General features: G+C 46.6%; 1 protein-coding gene across 1 annotated transcript; it reads right to left on the reverse strand.

Annotated features, from left to right (window-relative positions):
* Nucleotides 1-794: 794 nt before the first annotated feature.
* Nucleotides 795-13,866, reverse strand: GPR20 (G protein-coupled receptor 20). The gene is made up of 2 exons (XM_010584244.1): nt 13,789-13,866; nt 795-1,877 (listed from the first exon to the last, which is right to left on the reverse strand). Exon 2 carries the CDS (start codon nt 1,854-1,856, stop codon nt 795-797), a length of 1,062 nt encoding a protein of 353 aa, XP_010582546.1. The 5' UTR covers nt 1,857-1,877; nt 13,789-13,866.
* Nucleotides 13,867-17,861: the final 3,995 nt, after the last annotated feature.

Below are 17,861 nucleotides of genomic sequence, written 5' to 3' on the forward strand. Positions count from 1 at the left end.
TCTGGTTCTGCTTTTCATCTTGGCTGTTCTTCAGCGAGAGAGAGCGGAACAGCAGAATTTGCTGGAAAGCATGTTCATTTTCACAGCTTTTTTGTATGCTTATCTGCATTTTAGAAGATTTAGTGATCTATATGAAGGTGGAACATATCCTTAACCTCTCCCTAAGCCCAGACAATGTGTATGAAAATATATACACCCACATGTATTTTTTTCTTATAGCTGAAATAGTGAGAGGAGACTTTTCTGCTTGACTTCATCTTCTCTTCCCTGAGAAGGTTCAGACTTTTTCAGAAACAAATGAGTAGTTACTAGTGACAGGTGGGTTAGAATACTTTCTTTCCCACTCCATTGGCATCTAAAATCTTTGTAGTGGATAGCTCTGGAAACATCCTTCTTATCCTTTGCTCTTAAGTGCATGCCCAAGGCCCAGAGGCTTTCATGGAAAACAGAGATTTCCTGCTAAGTCATCCTAGGAGTGTCGCATTATGATGTCAAACACAAAAAGAAAACCACAGTAAAGAATTTGTTGCTAGTAAAATGTCTGTATTAAAATACAAAGAAAACTTTCCTGTTGGGAGCAGTAATTAATAGACTCTCTTTTGGATTGGTACTAACAGCACTGCAAGTTCCATTTTCCAAATGGACCACAATGTTCTTGAGGAATAAATTCCATCACTGTCATTCTGAACATCAGCCTAAAAACCAAAGAGGTCAAAGACAATAGTACTGTGCATCCTAGCAATATTCCAGCATCATTGCACTGGCTTACTGCAGTGTGTGCCATCAGATGTGGGTTATATCTGGACACTGCTTGGTGATGGCAAGCTCACAGGGCTTCCTATTGTGTTTGAGAAGGCAGTGATTGCATTGGAGCCCTTGGAGTTCTTGTTCATACCCAGGATGTCCACATTGGTTTGCTCTGGCTCGGTTTTCCTGAAGATGTTTTTCATGGTTGACTGGAAGTTATTGGTGACAAAGCAGTAGACAATGGGGTCCATGCAGCTGTTGAGGCTACTCAGAGTCACTGTCACATGGTAGACGAGGAGGCTGACATCATGGGGCATGTCTGGGTTGACAGAGATTGCTACCTGTCGCACGTGAAAAGGAGTGAAGCAGATCATGAAGATGATGAGGACGGTGATGAGGAGTTGCACAGCCCTCATTCTCCTCTCCCGACTCTGGTGCATGAGGCTGGGCTTGGACAGAGCACACATAATCCTGGTGGTGAAGAAGATGATTATGATGAGGGGGAAGAAGTACTCACAGACCATCAGGACCAGAATCTTTGAGAGACAGCATGCAGCAAACTGTATTGCCATGGTCAGAATGGAGAAAGTCACCACAGTGGCAAAGATCCAAATGAAGACGCAGATCCCCTTGGCACAGGTGGGGTTCCTCCATTTACGTGAGACCTCCACCTGTACGATTGCCAGATAACGGTCAACGCAGATGCATGTCAAGAAGAGGATGCTGCAGTACATGTTGACAAAGTAGCCAAAGATATGAACCAAGGAACAATTCAGGCAGTCCCCTGCACTGTAGAACATGATGATCCGGACAGGCAAGGAAAAGCCCACCAAGAGATCAGTGACAATCAGGTTGATGGTGTAAATAACAGAGGTGGTTTTTGTCTTGGTACGGAAGCAGAAGACGTACAGCGCCAAGCTGTTTAGCACAACACCCACCAGGAAAATGATGGCATTGACTACCATCAGGGCAATCCACAGGCTGTAAAATTCTGTGTACAGTTCGTTGTCAGGGTGGATGAACTTGGAGAACAAGTAGGTGCTGGAGTTGGGTTGCTGGGTGGAGTTGATAGAGTCAAGGGCTGGCAGCTGGGTGGAGGAGGTTGGCATGGTCACTGGCTTCCCAGCGATCTGGAAGAAAAGAAACAGGTATATTGATGGATATGTCAGCATTCCTTAGGGCTCAAAATTTTGTCACCTAAGAACATTTTAACCAATGTATTTGTACATCCTCAGTACTTATATATATTGCTGTACTCTCTTAAGCATCTCATCTGCCAATATGGGATTACCAATAATCGCTAGGAAAATACCTGGGTTTATAATTAGTGTCTTCCAGTGGTTCGAGATGTGTGTTTTGGAGAAGACACACAATCCCCACTTCAAGTTTCTCTTCCCCTGCCCTGTGCAAAAGTGGTTTTAAGGCCTGAGCAAGAACAGAGATGTGAACTATGCCAAGGGGAGCAAAGGAGAAGGGGAAGTTGGGGGACCTACACATGGTAATGTTTGAGGCAGCCATTTGGCAAATGGCCCAGAGAAATAGATGAGGTTGCTGAGCCCAAGCAGGGTGCCTTGGTGCTCATGGAGAGCACAGGCCATTTTCTGCTGTGACAGGGAGGGTCAGGCCAATATGAGGCTCCTACAAAGTCTTGTTTCCTGAACATGGTACTTATACTTATTCTTTTGAGTCCTTCCTCCACTAGAGCAGCTTCTTCCCAACTGGAGGCTCTTCCTGCCCTGCCATGGGAGCACGATAGTGCTGGCAGAAGACATTTGCCTAACCTATTGGCACAACCATAGCCCCAGCATCTGACTCCTAAAATATCATATTCCTTCCCTGGGCTAGGTGATCCCATTAGAACGATACATGCAGCAGCATTTTTAGGAACTGTAAGACTTTTGTGAAATCAAAGGATGGCTGAATTTTCCAGGAAAGCACAAGGAGGTTGTGTGGCATCTTCCAGAGATCTGCGCTCACAGCAACAGCAGCCGGGAGATTTCAAACCAAGGGCGTCAGCCGCTACTCCTGCCAGGGTTTGACAGTTTAATTTGCAAATCATTCCTGACTTATACACTATTTTAAACTGATTTGTATATTAAAAAGATAAAAAAAAAGCCCAATATATACAGAGACTTGGCTGGTTTCAATAAAAATAAATGGTTGAAAAATGTCTGGAATATCTCAAAGTGGCTGAGCAGGACTTTGAGGTTAAAAAAATCAGCTTGAATCAGCAGAGAATGATGCTGAAAGACTTGAGTTATGAGGGTTTGAAATCCCTGCTACCAAAGAGCCAAGTGCGGAAAAGCTAGGAGACAAGGAGCTGCAAACACATCTTCCAGCGCTCACAGGAACAGCAGTATGCCTAGGCTTCGTGTCTCAATGAGGAAGGCTAAAGGAATCTGGATATCCAGCTCCCCCAAGCATACCCCATCCTCTTTCTGCCTGCACTAATCCTTTTTGCTGCTTGTGGGGCTTGGAAGAGACCGAAGGTGTGCCATTTGCTGTGAGATGCTTTGAGACATTCGTGGCCATGTACAAAGCGGAGGAGGAAGCTACCTAGGTCAGAAGCCTTCCAGTGAAAAGTGGATCCTCAGGAGAGTTCCTGCTGGCCGAAAGTGAATGTTTTGCAGGGACAGTCCTAACTGGGTCCAGAGAGCATCACAGCAGCTCTGGGCCTGCATGACAAGTGCCAAAGTCTTTTCCGGCCCAGCCATCAAAACCTTGCTTGTTGGGCTAATGAACTACAAATCCCTGCTAGCTGTAACTCTCAAGCTCTTGAACTCCAACACATCTCCTGACAAAAGTAGTCAGGCTTCCAGCTCTCTGGGATAAAGAGCTGGGGAACTGAGATTTAGAAGAGATTCCCAAGTCTCTGTGCATTTGCTGGATGTGGCACTCCTGATGTGTCTCACCAGTGCTGAGCAGAGGGGAAGGAGGAGGAAGGCTCCTTTGGCCTGTTGGCAATGCACCTCCTAATGCGACCCAGGAGGCTGTTTGCCTTCTTTCTCACAAGGGTGCATTGCTGGCTCATGTGCAAGTTGGTGTCCACCAGGACCCAGAAGTCCTCTGCAAAGACACTTTCCAGCTGGTTAGCCTCAGGCTGTACTGGTGCATTCCTCCCATCCTCGTAAAGCCTCTGCTAGACCCTCTCCTGCCTTTCAACACTCCCCTGAAAAGCATTGTCCCAAACTGGACACCTCACCAATGATGAATTGATGGAGGTAACCTCCATCTGCTGACACGAACCTCCCAATGTAGAACAGTATGTACTTTGCCTTGTCTGCAGTGAGTGCACACTGCTTGCTGGTTCTTTTTCAGTCTAAGGTCCACCATAACACCCATGTCCTTTTCAGTAGAGCAGTCCCCAGCCTGTACTGGTGAATGGGATCATAGGCTATGGCCAGGCAGGCTTCTGTGGAGGACCAAGTGATCAAAGTGTGGGTTCCTTCCTGCCACTTCTTACTTTGGAGAGGTCTGGGAATGAAATATGTTGGGTAAATGGTCAACATTCAAGATCAAGAGTCCTCATGGTATGCTACAGCCTAGTCATGGTTATTCTGTATAGTTCATTCAAGCCAGGTGAGCATGAAGCAGGACATTTGTTGAACAAAAGCAGAAATTAGGACCGAGAATTTAGAAGACTAGATGTGAAGTTCCCTCTGGAAATTCTTGGAGAAGTGACTTTGCCATCATGATGGAGCTTAGGTCTGTTGGCCTGCAGTCTGGTGATTGCTCTAGTTTCTTCTTGCCTCTCATATAGTCTATGGAAGTGCTGTTAAAGAAAAAGCTGGTTTTTAATATCCTTGAACTTGGAAGGATATTTATAATCAAATGGCAATTTGTTCTGTTTAGGTAGCCACTCAAGCCCAAGTAGTTGAATTGTCCATTGGAATGGCTGGTGCTCAATCATAAAGCCCTCCTGAGATCAAAGCCTAGATTAGGCTGCAGGACTGAAATCCTGAAGCCTGGGGACAGAACAACTGAAATGTCCCAAAGAACTGCTGTGCAAAGAGGAGCAATCCTAATTTCTGTCCACTTTTACACTTAGGCCGTCTCCAGCAGCAACCGGACATTGGAACATCTTGTGTTTCAGGAATGTCCAGATTACCTCACCCTGCTCTGAACTCTGGTGGCAGCCAAAGTAGCACACATGTTCACGTTATTTTGTCTGGGTCTGATTGAGCCTGCAGACTCCTGGGGGAGAGTCTTGTCTCTTTACATTTTGTGCCAAGCACGCTGTCAGTGAATAACAGGAAAAACTGGACCCAAGTCTGGCTGAAGGTAGTGGAGTTGCAAAGTCTGGCACCTGAGAAAGATGCATGGGGAGGATGCAGAACACTGGCCCATTTTCTAATGATTTTCTAATATTCTCACCATCTGATCTTCTGTTTGTTTATTTCACTCCTTAATTACAAAAACAAACTGAAATGAGCAGATGCTAGGATCTGCTTCCAGATTTCTCTTTGCAGATGCTGTCAAGAGGAGCACTGTGGAAGCCACTGCACCAGTGCAAACCAAGGAATAAAGACTTTGTTGCCCCTCGAGTGCAGCATGAGCTTGTATATCTATGTTCATACAGATAGTTGAGCAAGGGGAGAAGACAAAATCACCCATCCCATCCCTGGGAGTGTATTGAGTTGTGTACGCATTTGTCTTACTGTAATTCTAAGGCACTGGCTGTTCTGATTTTACATCTTGTTAGTAGCTTGCCTCCTCTGGGATATTTTTCTTCAGTCTCAGATCCTTTATCACAAACACCTGATATTTATCTCACATTTTTCCTTTCCTGCCTCAGTGAAATCAGTAACTCAAAATGCATTCAAGTGTTTCTCATCCTCACAATGCTATTGAGGTATGTAGGGCACTTTACAGACTAATAGAAAAGGTTCCACTATGAGTACTGTCCATGCACAGAAATTAAAATCATCAGCGTATACAGTGTGCTGGCTTACATAGTCACCTCTTCCACTGAGGCCCATGTGCAGCGAAATAAACTCCAGATATTATAAACTGCTAAAAAACAACAGGTAACATTTTGTTTGCCAAGTTGAATATGCAAAGGAAGAGCTGAATTAGAGTCTTTTCCCAGTCCATTGCTGCCCTGTCTGAACTCAAAATCCAAGCCACTACATGAAAGAAGTCCCAACAAATTTAATTAATTCTGAAGATTTCCTCACTGATAGGCTGTGGAAAAGCTGCCTTTTGGGCTGCAGTGGGAAAAGTCTTCCTCTAATCAAATCGTTACTGATGGATGTTTGGGTGAATGGCCTTTTCCTTTCTTTGTGGGACTGTTCTCATCCCATGGCTCACAAGCAGAAGGGAAGGAGAGCTGGACTGGCAAAGCAACAGCATTCCTCTAAGTGCTTTTAATGAGATGGAGCTGGACCAAACCCCTGGTTAACAGCTACTAAGTATTTTTCCATTGTGAGTCTCCAAGCACTTTACAAAGGTACGTTTCCCCATTTTGCAGCAGGCTGAACAAGGCACAGAATGGCAGCATGACCTCGCGTCTGAGGAAAAGCAAACATTTCCAATGATTTCCAATTCTCCCTCTCCCCCCAACCCCGTCAAATAATTACAGCAACCAGGTCTGTCTCTCTCTGCCATCAGAAATCGTCATGCAGGTGTCAAAGTGAGTCAGTTCAGCTACCCATCACCATGGAGTGGTGGCATATAGCAGCCAGTGGGGGTCATGGCTAAATACATGAGAATCTTTGCAGCCTCTGCAAACCTTTATTTTGCTATTTTTCATACTATTTATTGCTTGCAGCTCTGGCATGAGCTCATGCAGGGCTACAAGAACCACAGTTACCTTTGCTTACAGAGTAAATAACTCTTGTGCTAACCCCCTTCCGAAAATCTTCAAAGAGTTTGGAGCTCAGCCTTCTTCAGGCCTAATTTAGCTCTCAGCCCCCCAGATTTCCATGCAATCCCTGTTTCGTGGAGCTGCCAGTCTGCAAAGCCCAAGATGGGTAAACACACATCCCTCTGAGTGCTGTCTGACCGCGCCAGTTGGCCTATGCTGTTATATTATACCTCTTGGGCTGGATTTTGTCTGTCTGGCTGTAAGACTGTGGGTAGCATTTCCTTAAAAGTACAGCAGGCATCTGGGTAGAAATGGGATAAGGGGAGGGACGGAGACTGGAAGTTGACCTGGTTTCCCTTGTTCTGATAAAGGTCCCTGCTCAGCACTGGGAGAGGGGGACTTGCTCTGAAATACTTTCTCGTTGTTGTGTGACATGACCAATTCCATCATTCTTGGGCCAAATAGGAAACAGATGGTAGCTGTGCTGAAACCAGGTCCTGCAGCCTCTTCCCTCGCTGCTTGGTATCACACTTGTTCATTTAGCATGTGCAGCTCAGTGCTACGTCTGCCCCAGGAGGATATCCTTGACCATTCTGTATTTTGTTCCACCCAACTTTTTTTTTGGTGTCAGCCTTAAGCTTCACCCTCCAAGTCCTTGACCCAGGGGACTTCTGGATCTGGCTCAGCAATTCAAGTAATGGGATACAAAAGAAAAGGCAGGTCAGGCAACTGAGCTTTGTCCTAACTGCTCTCCAAAAGGGTTATTTATTGGTGTGTGCAGATAGGATCTCTGCGTGCAGATCCAGAAACAGAGAACAAGAGAGCCATGCACTGGGATCGGAAAGATGAAAAGGACATTAACAAGCATGAACGCTTGTTTTTTAGTATAAACAGCTTCAGCTTTTCTCATCTCCCGGTCCTGAATCAGAACATCTAATATGGCAACCTGGCTCTTCTATCATCCCTCCTGTCTGGGATGGCAGCAGCTTGTGTTTAGTTTTGCAGCCTTTCTGTGTTTAAAGTTCCCTGGGTGATTTATCATCATATTTATAAATGAAGGGTTAAACTCACTCTCTTTCAGTTTGAATTGTATGATTCTCCTTCTGGCAAGCTCTCACTCAACTCTGGCTCAAACTGGCCAAATATGGTGTTTTTGTGCATGTCGAGGACCTTGCCCTATACGTGATAGAGCTTGTTCTGTGTGCCTCATGCTCAGCCTGGGGAGGGTGGGTTTGCTGACAGTGGGAGCTGAGGGAGAAAGAGGGAGAAAGGGAATGAATCCAGCTGCTGAAAGGGAAAACCTGGTGCCCATCTAGTCCTCAGGCTGTGAGAAGGGAGCTAATGTCCAGGGGAAAAATATCCTACCCTGAAGCAGAAATGGGGCTATTCCCAGGGCGGGGAAGATCCCATATTTGTGGGCATCAGATCTCTGCTCTCACTTGATTCCTGGGCATTGATGTCTCCTAGAAGCCTCAGGTCTGAGGGTGTCCGGAAAGAGTGTGTGAAACACCCAACTGCTGGGGAATTGCAGTTGGAAATAGCAAAACCCAGTCCGGAGTTGGATTATTCCTTCCCATCCAATGCCGTGGAAATAAAAGGTGCTTTGGAGACACAAAACACACAGTTCTGTGACTGTCAGATTAAATGTCACCTGCTTTCTTATGTTTTCATGACTTGCAGTGGCTCGCTGGATGAATGCTTTGCCCTGATTGAGATGCTTATTATAACTTTTTCCCATGTGGACACTTGGCTGCCTTAATGAGCACTCACGTTCCAGTTCTTCCCTTGGCTCTGACACTTGTTTGACTTTCTCTTCTCTTTGCTGCCTAATTTCCTGAAAATTGAGGTGATCTTTCCCTTCTGCCAAATTTTGTTTGAAATTAGTCAACAGATTGAAAAACATTAAAAGGAGAGAGGGAATCAGAGCTGACGAACACACAAATAGGCACTGAGAGTGATCCTTGTTTCCTTTAATATGAACCTGCAAGGAGTTTGCAGCACTCTCCACCACACATCTTTTCATTTAGGACTTATTCCCTGCAAATTCACAATTGCTTTGGCACTGAAACACTGCAAACAGGGCTGGATGGTTCTTTGCAAAGAGAGAGCATTGACTGTGTCTCATTGTTTTCCTGAAGTGAAATAATTTCAAATTTACACCAAATCATATCTTCCTCATGGCAGAATCATAGAATCATAGAATTATTTAGGTTGGAAAAGACTTTCAAGATCATTGAGTCCAACCATCAACCATGCCCACTAAACCATGTCCCGAAGTGCTTTGTCTACGTGCTTTTTGAATACCTTCAGGGATGGTGACTCAGCCACTGCCCTGGGCAGCCTGTTCCGATGCCTGACAACCCTTTCAGTAAAGAAATTTTTCCTAATATCCAATCTAAACCTCCCCTGCGGCAACTTGAGGCCATTTCCTCTCATCCTATCTCCAGCCACCTGACAGAAGAGACCAGCACCCACCTCACTACAACCTCCTTTCAGGTAGTTGTAGAGAGCGATCAGGTCTCCCCTCAGCCTCCTCTTCTTCAGTCTAAATGACCCCAGTTCTCTCAGCCGCTCCTCATAAGACTTGTGCTCCAGGCCCCTCACCAGCTTCGTTGCCCTTCTCTGGACATGCTCCAGCACCTCCATGTCTTTCCTGCAGTGAGGGGCCCAAAACTGAACACAGGACTCGAGGTGCGGCCTCACCAGTGCCAAATACAGGGGGACAATCACTTCCCTGCTCCTGCTGGCCACACTATTTCTGATACAGGCCAGGATGCTGTTGGCCTTCTTGGCCACCTGGGCACACTGCTGGCTCATATTCAGCCGGCTGTCAACCAGCACCCCCAGGTCTTTTTCCACCGGGCAGCTTTCCAGCCACTTTCCCCAAGCCTGTAGCATTGCATGGGGTTGCTGTGACCCAAGTGCAGGACCCGGCACTTGGCCTTGTTGAACTTCATACAATTGGCCTTGGCCCATCAATCCAGCCTGTCCAGATCCCTCTGTAGAGCCTTCCTACCCTCAAGCAGATCAACCCTCCCTCCCAACTTGGTGTCATATGCAAACTTACTGAGGGTGCACTCGATCCCCTCGTCCAGATCCTTGATAAAGATATTAAACAGAACTGGCCCCAATACTGAGCCCTGGGGAACACCACTTTTGACCTGCTGCCAACTGGATTTAACTCCATTCATGACAACCCTCTGGGCTCATCCATCCAGCCAGTTTTTTACCCAACGAAGAGTACACTTGTCTAAGCAAGCCATGAGTCATCAGCTTCTCAAGGAGTGTGCCATGAGAGACAGCGTCAAAGGCCTTGCTGAAGTCCAGATAGACAACATCCACAGCCTTCCCCTCATCCACTAGGTGGGTCACTTTGTCATAGAAGGAGATCAGGTTGGTCAAGCAGGACCTGCCGTTCATGAACCCATGCTGGCTGGGCCTGATCCCCTGGTTGTCCTGCACATGCCATGTGAGCACACTCAAGATGAACTGCTCCATAATATTCCCCGGTACTGAGGTCAGGCTGATAGGCCTGTAGTTCCCCGGATCCTCCCTCTGACCCTTCTTGCAAATGGGCGTTCCATTGGCAAGCCTCCAGTCGTCTGGGACCAACCCTGTTGACCGGGATTGCTGATAAATGATGGAGAGTGGCTTGGCAAGCTCCTCTGCGAGCTCCCTCAGTACTCTTGGATGGATCCCATCTGGTCCCATAGACTTGTGAGTGTCCAGACGGTGTAGTTGGTCACTAACTATTTCCTCCTGGATTATGGGGGGCATATTCTGCTCTCCGTCCTTGTCTTCCAGCTCAGGGGGCAGAGTACCCTGAGGATAACTGGTTCTCTCAGAACTAGCCTGACTGGGGACAGATGATAGCTAATTGCCTGGTGTCTGCACTAGTTAGCCATGGTATGCTTGCCTATGTGTAATGAAGACCGTGATGGCCAGCAACTCCTACTTTGTCCAGTGGTTTGAATGGTCATGTGCTGAATTACAGCCTTTGTCTGAAAGGAGAAAGGTGTGAACCTACTTTGTACAACAGCAAGAGGGATTAACCCCCTGCTACTGACTTTTGCATCTCTAAAGTTGCCCATGAGAATCAGATTTCCCATATGGCCAGAGGAAAAATTTGTATGTTCAGTCCCAGGCATAGCCAGGGGTTGTTCTTCAAGTCATGTAAGCAATCACAGACTAAGAATGTGTGGAAGCTAATGCAATGTTGGTTGTTGGGCTGATGTGCTGTTGAGCCATTTGCCTCTAGCCTGATACACCCAGTTAGCCTACATGTGGTCCTTCATGTCTAAGGCCCTGCTGTGGATGGGCAATGGGTACTGCTGTGAGTTGTGGTCTGACCTCCACCCACCATGCTGTGTTTTCAATGCTGTGTGTGCACATGGGCGGACCCCATGCCACCCAGCAAGCCTAAGGCCAAAATCAGGCCCTCTGGGGGTAAGGGACCCAGATGCCTGGTTCAATTTGGGACAAGCAATAGCCTGTGGGTGTCCAAGCAATGATTTAGTCCAACAGGTCATCCTAGGCCATGAGAGATCACTGCCAGTTTGAAGAGGGAGAGCACAGCTCTCCAAACTGCATTCCTCTTCTTTATGGAGCAACGTGACCCAGATGGCAGGAAGGCCACTCAGTTTGGCCCAGATGCCCACTCTCTGCATCTAGGCTTGAACCTGCTGCTTAATACCGGGTGGCGGATCACCACTCCTGGACACCCCAGAGACAATCTATTTAAAACTTGGGAAGATCTGCATGGTCCTCCCCCAGCCCTGTCCTGAGCATGCATGGCAAATATGGAATAAAGCTCCCAAAGATACACAGAGCAGGAAATTCACGTGTTGGCAGATTTCTTATGAGCTTATACCTTCTCTATGCCCATTTGCAACAGTAATGCCTCAGCCTTTGGAAGAAGGAACACAGATGTACATGTACAAGCAAGCAAATAAGTGGGATTATACATACATTGCCTCTCCAGACCTGCAAATGTGCACCCACAGGTCATTCAGCACACGTCTAATGAGGCTTGCTAGTACTGGTCACCTTAAAGTGCTAAAAAAGGGTTTACACCTCCACTTGCTTGTTTATACCACACTCTGTAGAAAAGTCCCTCCTGAAACGTTTAGACATCTACAATGCTTTATGGATACCATTGCATTTTTCATGCCCCTCTTTTCTGCATTACCAGATCTTGGCCTTGGAGTGACAGAAATATTAAGTGTCTTGGTGAATGCTCTATAAATCATACAGTTAACATTTAAAAGACCAATATGTCATAGCCTGTCAGGGCTAGTACCAAGTGCCATCTGTCACAAGGGAGCTTGGAGTGACATCTCTGCAGTAAAAGTGCTGTGTATTTCTAGCTCTGATACTTAAAGAGAAATCAGAGCATGACTTCCTGCGTGTATCAATTTCTGTCCTTTGTGGACCAGTATAATATGATGGGAAAGAACATATTTTTTGGGTAAATTTTTTTCCAAGAAGGTTTAAATTTTTTTTTAAAGCTAGATCTGGAAAGAAACATGTGGATTTGGAGTTTTATAGGTCCACCCAGCAGAGACGGATTTGTGCCTGTCTTCTTGGGAGGTTGTAACAGTACAAGAGAAATGTGTTTGATTTTATTGGGATTACAGTAATCAATCTAGCATTTCAAAGGTGCCTGGGACAAAGTGCTAGAAATGTCAGTTTGGAATAACAGCTATCATGGCTGTGTACAAGGAGAACCCTGCAGTCAAAATTACCATATAGGCACATACAGGAACTTCACAGGCAAGTGCAAAAAACACCTCGGAAGATTAAAATGAGTGACATCTAGCCTGTGCATTGCTGCTTGCTTTTGAAAAGGAAACTTTTAATTGCAATCTTTGAGCACTTTTCCCTCTTTCTGCCTTCAGCTGCCTGCTTGCTCTGTCCCTTGGCAAAAAGCCTGAGAAAGACAGTGAGGAAAGTGCAGCAACAGAGGTTTGCTATTGAGGAATACCTGAAGTCCTGCATGGCCCAGGGATGCAGGACAGAAGAAACAATGCTCATACCCCAGGGAGCACAGGGAATGGAGGTGACACAAATGCAAGAAGGTATGAAGGGGTGATGTAGTGCGGAGAGGGGTCAGGTGCGCCATGAGCAGCAGACCAGCCCATTATGGATGCAGCTCTGCAGCCCAGCACTCACTTCAAATTGTGCTGCTCTCTTGGCTGCAGGGAGAAACTGAGGCATGGAGCCATGCCTGGGCTTGGCCCAGGGAAGGCAGCGAGATGGGAGACCTGGTCAGGGAGCAGACGTTTTTTGAGGCATTCCAGGATGGATAACCAGATCTTAACCCTTTGGAAGACTGATTTCTGTGGTTTCCTTTGCTAGGCACTGTGCTCACAGTGCTTTCAGGGATTTGCAAGTTTTGGATTTTCCAGGTTAATCTGGAAAAACTTTGAGCTGTTAGTGAGTGTGTTGCTATGAAAGCAGGGGGCATTTCTGAAGCAGCCTGGTTAAAGACCTTGGAAGGGATCTGTTTCTCCTTAGACTGACCCAGCAAGTGGATTCAGAGAAAGAAAACAGCATCTTTCCTAGAGCTGAGCTTGCACCCTGCTGCATGGCCAAACAGAGGTAAAACATCCCCAGTCGCAGCTGACCCCATGCCAGGCAGTGCACTGTCTCCTCTCCTGGCTTCCAAAATCTGCCTGAATGTATTTCCCCCAAATTTCATTATGCCTGGGAATACGCAGATACAAACAAGACATCACCCCACTCCTCGCAAAAGCTGGCATAGTACTTTTCAATGGGGGAAAGCCAGTACCTTCACGCGCTTTTCAACACTCCTCATCTCCTTGGGAAACAAGCAAATATCATGGCAGTGCTCCAAACCCCAAAAACAGAGAAGCTCACAGTGGGACAATCCCCTCGCAGTCATTCACAGCTGCCAGCACAGCCTGGCTTTCCAGGTCGGACACCTCCTGATGAACTTCTACACCTGCCATATGGGCAGAGCCAGGGGCTTTGCGAGCTGTTCATCCACGTGTTCAACACACGACCCTCTCTGCCACCATCCCTGCCAGGGCTCCCTGCCACAATAGCCATGCTTTCCACTCTGGACTTGGGGTCTGGTCTCCAGCAATTCCGTCCTGGCCCCCCGCTGTCAACTCTCCGATCCCATGCCGCCCCCCCTTTCTCTCTGACCAATATCCAAAAGCATTCACTGCAATGGTCCCTGTAGTATATTCCTCCACGATGCATTGACTTACCTCTGGCCCGATCTCCCTTCTACGTTAGAGGAGCTGCCGGTAAGAAAATTTCCTTGTGGACCTGAGTGCTATCACCCCAGGAAAGAGACATCTGTTCTTACAAGCAGAACAACTGGAGTGACTACAGAATATGAAGAAATGCCTAATCTCTCTCTCTCTCTCTCCCCCACCCCCCCCCTTCTAAATATAGCCTTGCAACTAATGGGAAAAAATACACACTACCAAAAAAAAAAATTTCCACTTGTCTTTAGTGTTCAGAATTTCTCCCCAAACATCTGGCTCCTTGCCCTAAATTTCTCTGAAATTTATGAAGTGCTGGAAACACTAAAGAGGGCTCCAGCCTTCCTCACGGTGCTAATGCCTGAACATCTCTAGTAAACTAAAACTGATGTTGCTGCCCCCCTCTTGTCCCCTCCCCGGGTCAATTTTCCTGTGTCTCTGTGGGAACAAAATCTCCTTGCTGAGAATTCACCAGCTTAAGGCCACCGCAATGCCACTGAGCCACCACCGTGTGACACGAGAGGAAAATACCTCTCTTTTCATCTTCCTGATATGAACTGGGATTAGACAGAAGCATCCCTGGCAGTTGCAGAAAGGTGCTGGACCAAATGGCACTAAGTCTGTGGCATGCTTTGAACCAATCCAGCTGTCCAGACCCTGAGAAAAAACCTGGCACGGGGAGACAAAGGGTGACCCTGCACACTTCGGTGATGCTGTGGCTGCAGTCATTTGAGAGAGGGGTTAATAAAATGTATCCAAGGACTGGGCTGAAGTGGCTGAGCGTAGATAAGCTGAAGGTAGAAGTAGAGAGTCTGAGATTCCACTGAGGACCCCCCCCAACATGTTCCTCGATCCTCATACAGCCCTTCCGTACTGGTGGTAGAGTCATTGTGGGTATAATGTCCCTCTCAGAGCGGGGATTTAAGTAACCATTCACCCTTGGCTGCGTAAGAGACCGAGATTGGACAAAGCATAACGATCTATCCAATTCTTGAGATGGGTTCAAAGCACATGGACAGATCAGCTTTCAAGATGTCTCTGCTGGCCAATGCTGTAAGGACCCAAATCTCCAAAATCCTCTGAAGTCCCACCTCATGATGGGATACCTCCTGCTCTAAACTGGGTACCAAACCCCCATCTTTTGTGGGGCTTGCACAGATGTTCTCTCCAGGAGGGTTTACAGTAGCTTTAGAGGTCCCTTCTGGGAAAAAGGACAGAAAAAAATAAAGTAGGGAGTTGCATCAAATTTAGTTGTTTAGGAGGACAGGGAGGATGGATGCTGGATTTTAGTGTCAGCCCTGGACTGCTCTTTTCCCTCACCCTTTAGAAAAAGACAACACTGGTGCCAATGCAATAAACATGCAGAATATGGCCCGTCACAACACGACAGGATCAACTGAGAGGCATTGAATTCCAGGTCAAGAGGCCAAATCCATAAATAGAGGAGAGGTAAACTCCACACATGCATGTCTCACTGGAGCACAAACAGTAGCTATGGTTATTAGAGAAGGTTGACCTCATTTTCTGGAATTAGTTTTTCACTCTTGGACCTTTCCCAGGAAGACTGAGCTGATCTTTTTTGTCTGGTTATTTTATTGATTTTCTATTTTGAGTTTTCTCACATCGAGGGGCAGTTTCTTTCCCCAATTTCAGGAACATCCTCCTTGACTTTATGTGCCCCCGACCCAGGCATCCAGCCTTTCAGAAGTGACCTCCAGCTCAGGCACATGCCTGGGCCCTCATCTGCTTTTCACTTCCTTATGACTTGGAAACAAGTGTGATTGGAAGGCCTCCATGAGTCCTGTCTGGCTAATGATCTTGCCTTCACTTCCTTACATCTTGGGAGTTGGAACAGGGGGAAGAACAAAAGAGAAGAAACCACCCTATAGTCCAATGTTGGGCAGGGTACATGAACTCGGACTCTGTCATTCTTACTGTCTATGGTGCAGATGCTTGAGTTTCTCCCAGCCTGTCAACAAAACCTTTGTACTTAGAGAATAGCTCTATGGACTTACAAATGCAAGACTGAAAGAAAGAGGAGACTTTTCTCCAGGATGAGATATTGGTACCTATGCTCTGTTCACCTCCTCAGGGACCGCCTGGTCCTTCCTGTGCAAGGACTGGCTTGGTTTTGTACTTTTGTGTGATGCATGAGAAGTTTGTTCCCATCCCCGTGCACAGTATAATGAGTGCCCTGCACTCCCCCACTATCCCGGCCTCTCCCTCCTTGCTGGATTTAGAGCTAGACTTGGAGTGGCAACAGCTGCAAAGTTTCAAGTTGTGCCTGAGATAGTGCAGAGCATGCCATATTGGGAAGCAGATGCTGCTGTTAAGGTGGAGAAGGCACATCTGGGCTCAGGGCCATGCTTTGTCCCAGACGTGGTTCCCACACTCGACTTCAGGAGGAGTTGCAACCGTAGCTGATGAATGAAGAGCTTCTATCATCTCTTGATTTTCAGTCATTTATCACCCTCCCAGAGGGAAGGGGAAAGGAAGGAAAAAAAGTGAAGCGTTAGTGGAAAATTTTCAAGCTTGTTCGCTGAATAGGCAACAGTATTAAATCTTGCAGTGAATATCTTGAGATTGTAGGTGGAAGAAGGTGTTGACTCAGCTGAAATCAGCATGTAGGAGAAGGAATAATAGTTATGGAAGGGACGGGTGCTAGTGTCCCATAATAATTCCTAGCAATCCCTTAACTGAGCCGTGTAAAATAGGGATAGGACAGGGCTCTGTTTAAAAGTCTTCTGTGGCACAGAGCAGCAAAGCAGGATGCCAGACAGCTCTAAAGGAGGTTGTCAGAATTGTGATACCACACACCACTCTGAGGAGATGGATGTCTTCTCAGTTTTTGTCAGGAGAAGGTTATATTTTTCCAGTCCTATTCAAAAATCACAGAACCATAGAATAGTTTGGGTTGGAAGAGACCTTTAAAGGTCATCTAGTCCAACCCCCCCTGCCATAAGCAGGGACACCTTCAACTAGATCAGGTTGCTCAGAGGCCCGTCCAACCTGACCTTGAATGTTTCCAGGGATGGGGCATCTACCACCTCTCTGGGCAACCTGTTCCAGTGTTTCACCACCCTCATCATAAAAAAATGTCTTCCTTATAGCTAGTCTGAATCTACCCTCTTTTAGTTTAAAACCATTATGCCTTGTCCTATTGCTACAAGCCCTATTAAAAAGTCTGTTCCCATCTTTCTTATAAGTCCCCTTTAAGTACTGAAAGGCTGCAATAAGGTCTCCCCAGAGCCTTCTCTTCTCCAGGCTAAACAACCCCAACTCTCTCAGTCTTTCCTCATAGGAGAGGTGTTCCATCTTTCTGATCATTTTTGTGGCTCTAAAAAGGGGAATTGAGTGTTCTTTTATCCCCTGCTGCAGGGGAAGAAATTGAGATTGGGCACAGCACAACAAACTATTGCACTGCTGAGATGGGCTCAAGGCACATGGCTGAATCAGCTTTCAAGATGTCTCTCTTCGTGAACTCTGTAAGGACCTAAACCAGAGTCCAGTGTCTGAACATGCCTGCTTTTTTTTTAGGAAATTGAATTTAGGCTCTGTTATACTGAACAGCTCCTCACAAATGAATTATCTTCAGCGGCGAAGGAGAGCTTCTACCCAAGAAGGTCTTGGACCCAGACTTGATGGAATCAGAGCTCAGAAAATTGAGGAGCCTTTACCATGACTTTGTGAAGGACACCAAAGAGTAGGATCCTCACTACATGGAGGACAGAGAAGGGTGGGATCATCACTGAGCTGTCTGGGAAACCTCTTTTTATCAGCAGCTTCAGAGAAAGTGAACTCACATGCCCATAGAACACCTCCATTGAACATTCTCCCATTTTCCCTCCAACACACATGTTCCTGAGACATTTTTCCACTGTCTTGCTCCTGCACCAGGAAGCAGGAGAACCAGAAGGAGAAATGGAGCAAGTAATGCCCACAGTCACAACACACACAAACACGAGCCTGTCATCAGAAGAGCGCTTGCAGGGGACATTGCCCAGCTGATGTAGCTGCAGGGTTGATGAAGAGGCAACAGTAGATGGGCTCTGCTCCCTGCCATGTGAGTAAAC

Source organism: Haliaeetus leucocephalus, unplaced genomic scaffold (assembly GCF_000737465.1).
Source record: "Haliaeetus leucocephalus isolate CR32 unplaced genomic scaffold, Haliaeetus_leucocephalus-4.0 Scaffold953, whole genome shotgun sequence".
Taxonomy (NCBI): domain Eukaryota; kingdom Metazoa; phylum Chordata; class Aves; order Accipitriformes; family Accipitridae; genus Haliaeetus; species Haliaeetus leucocephalus.

Bases quoted from the DNA above. Each gene is read 5' to 3' on its own strand.
- GPR20 (XM_010584244.1), bottom strand. From the start codon at position 1,856: ATGCCAACCTCCTCCACCCAGCTGCCAGCCCTTGACTCTATCAACTCC.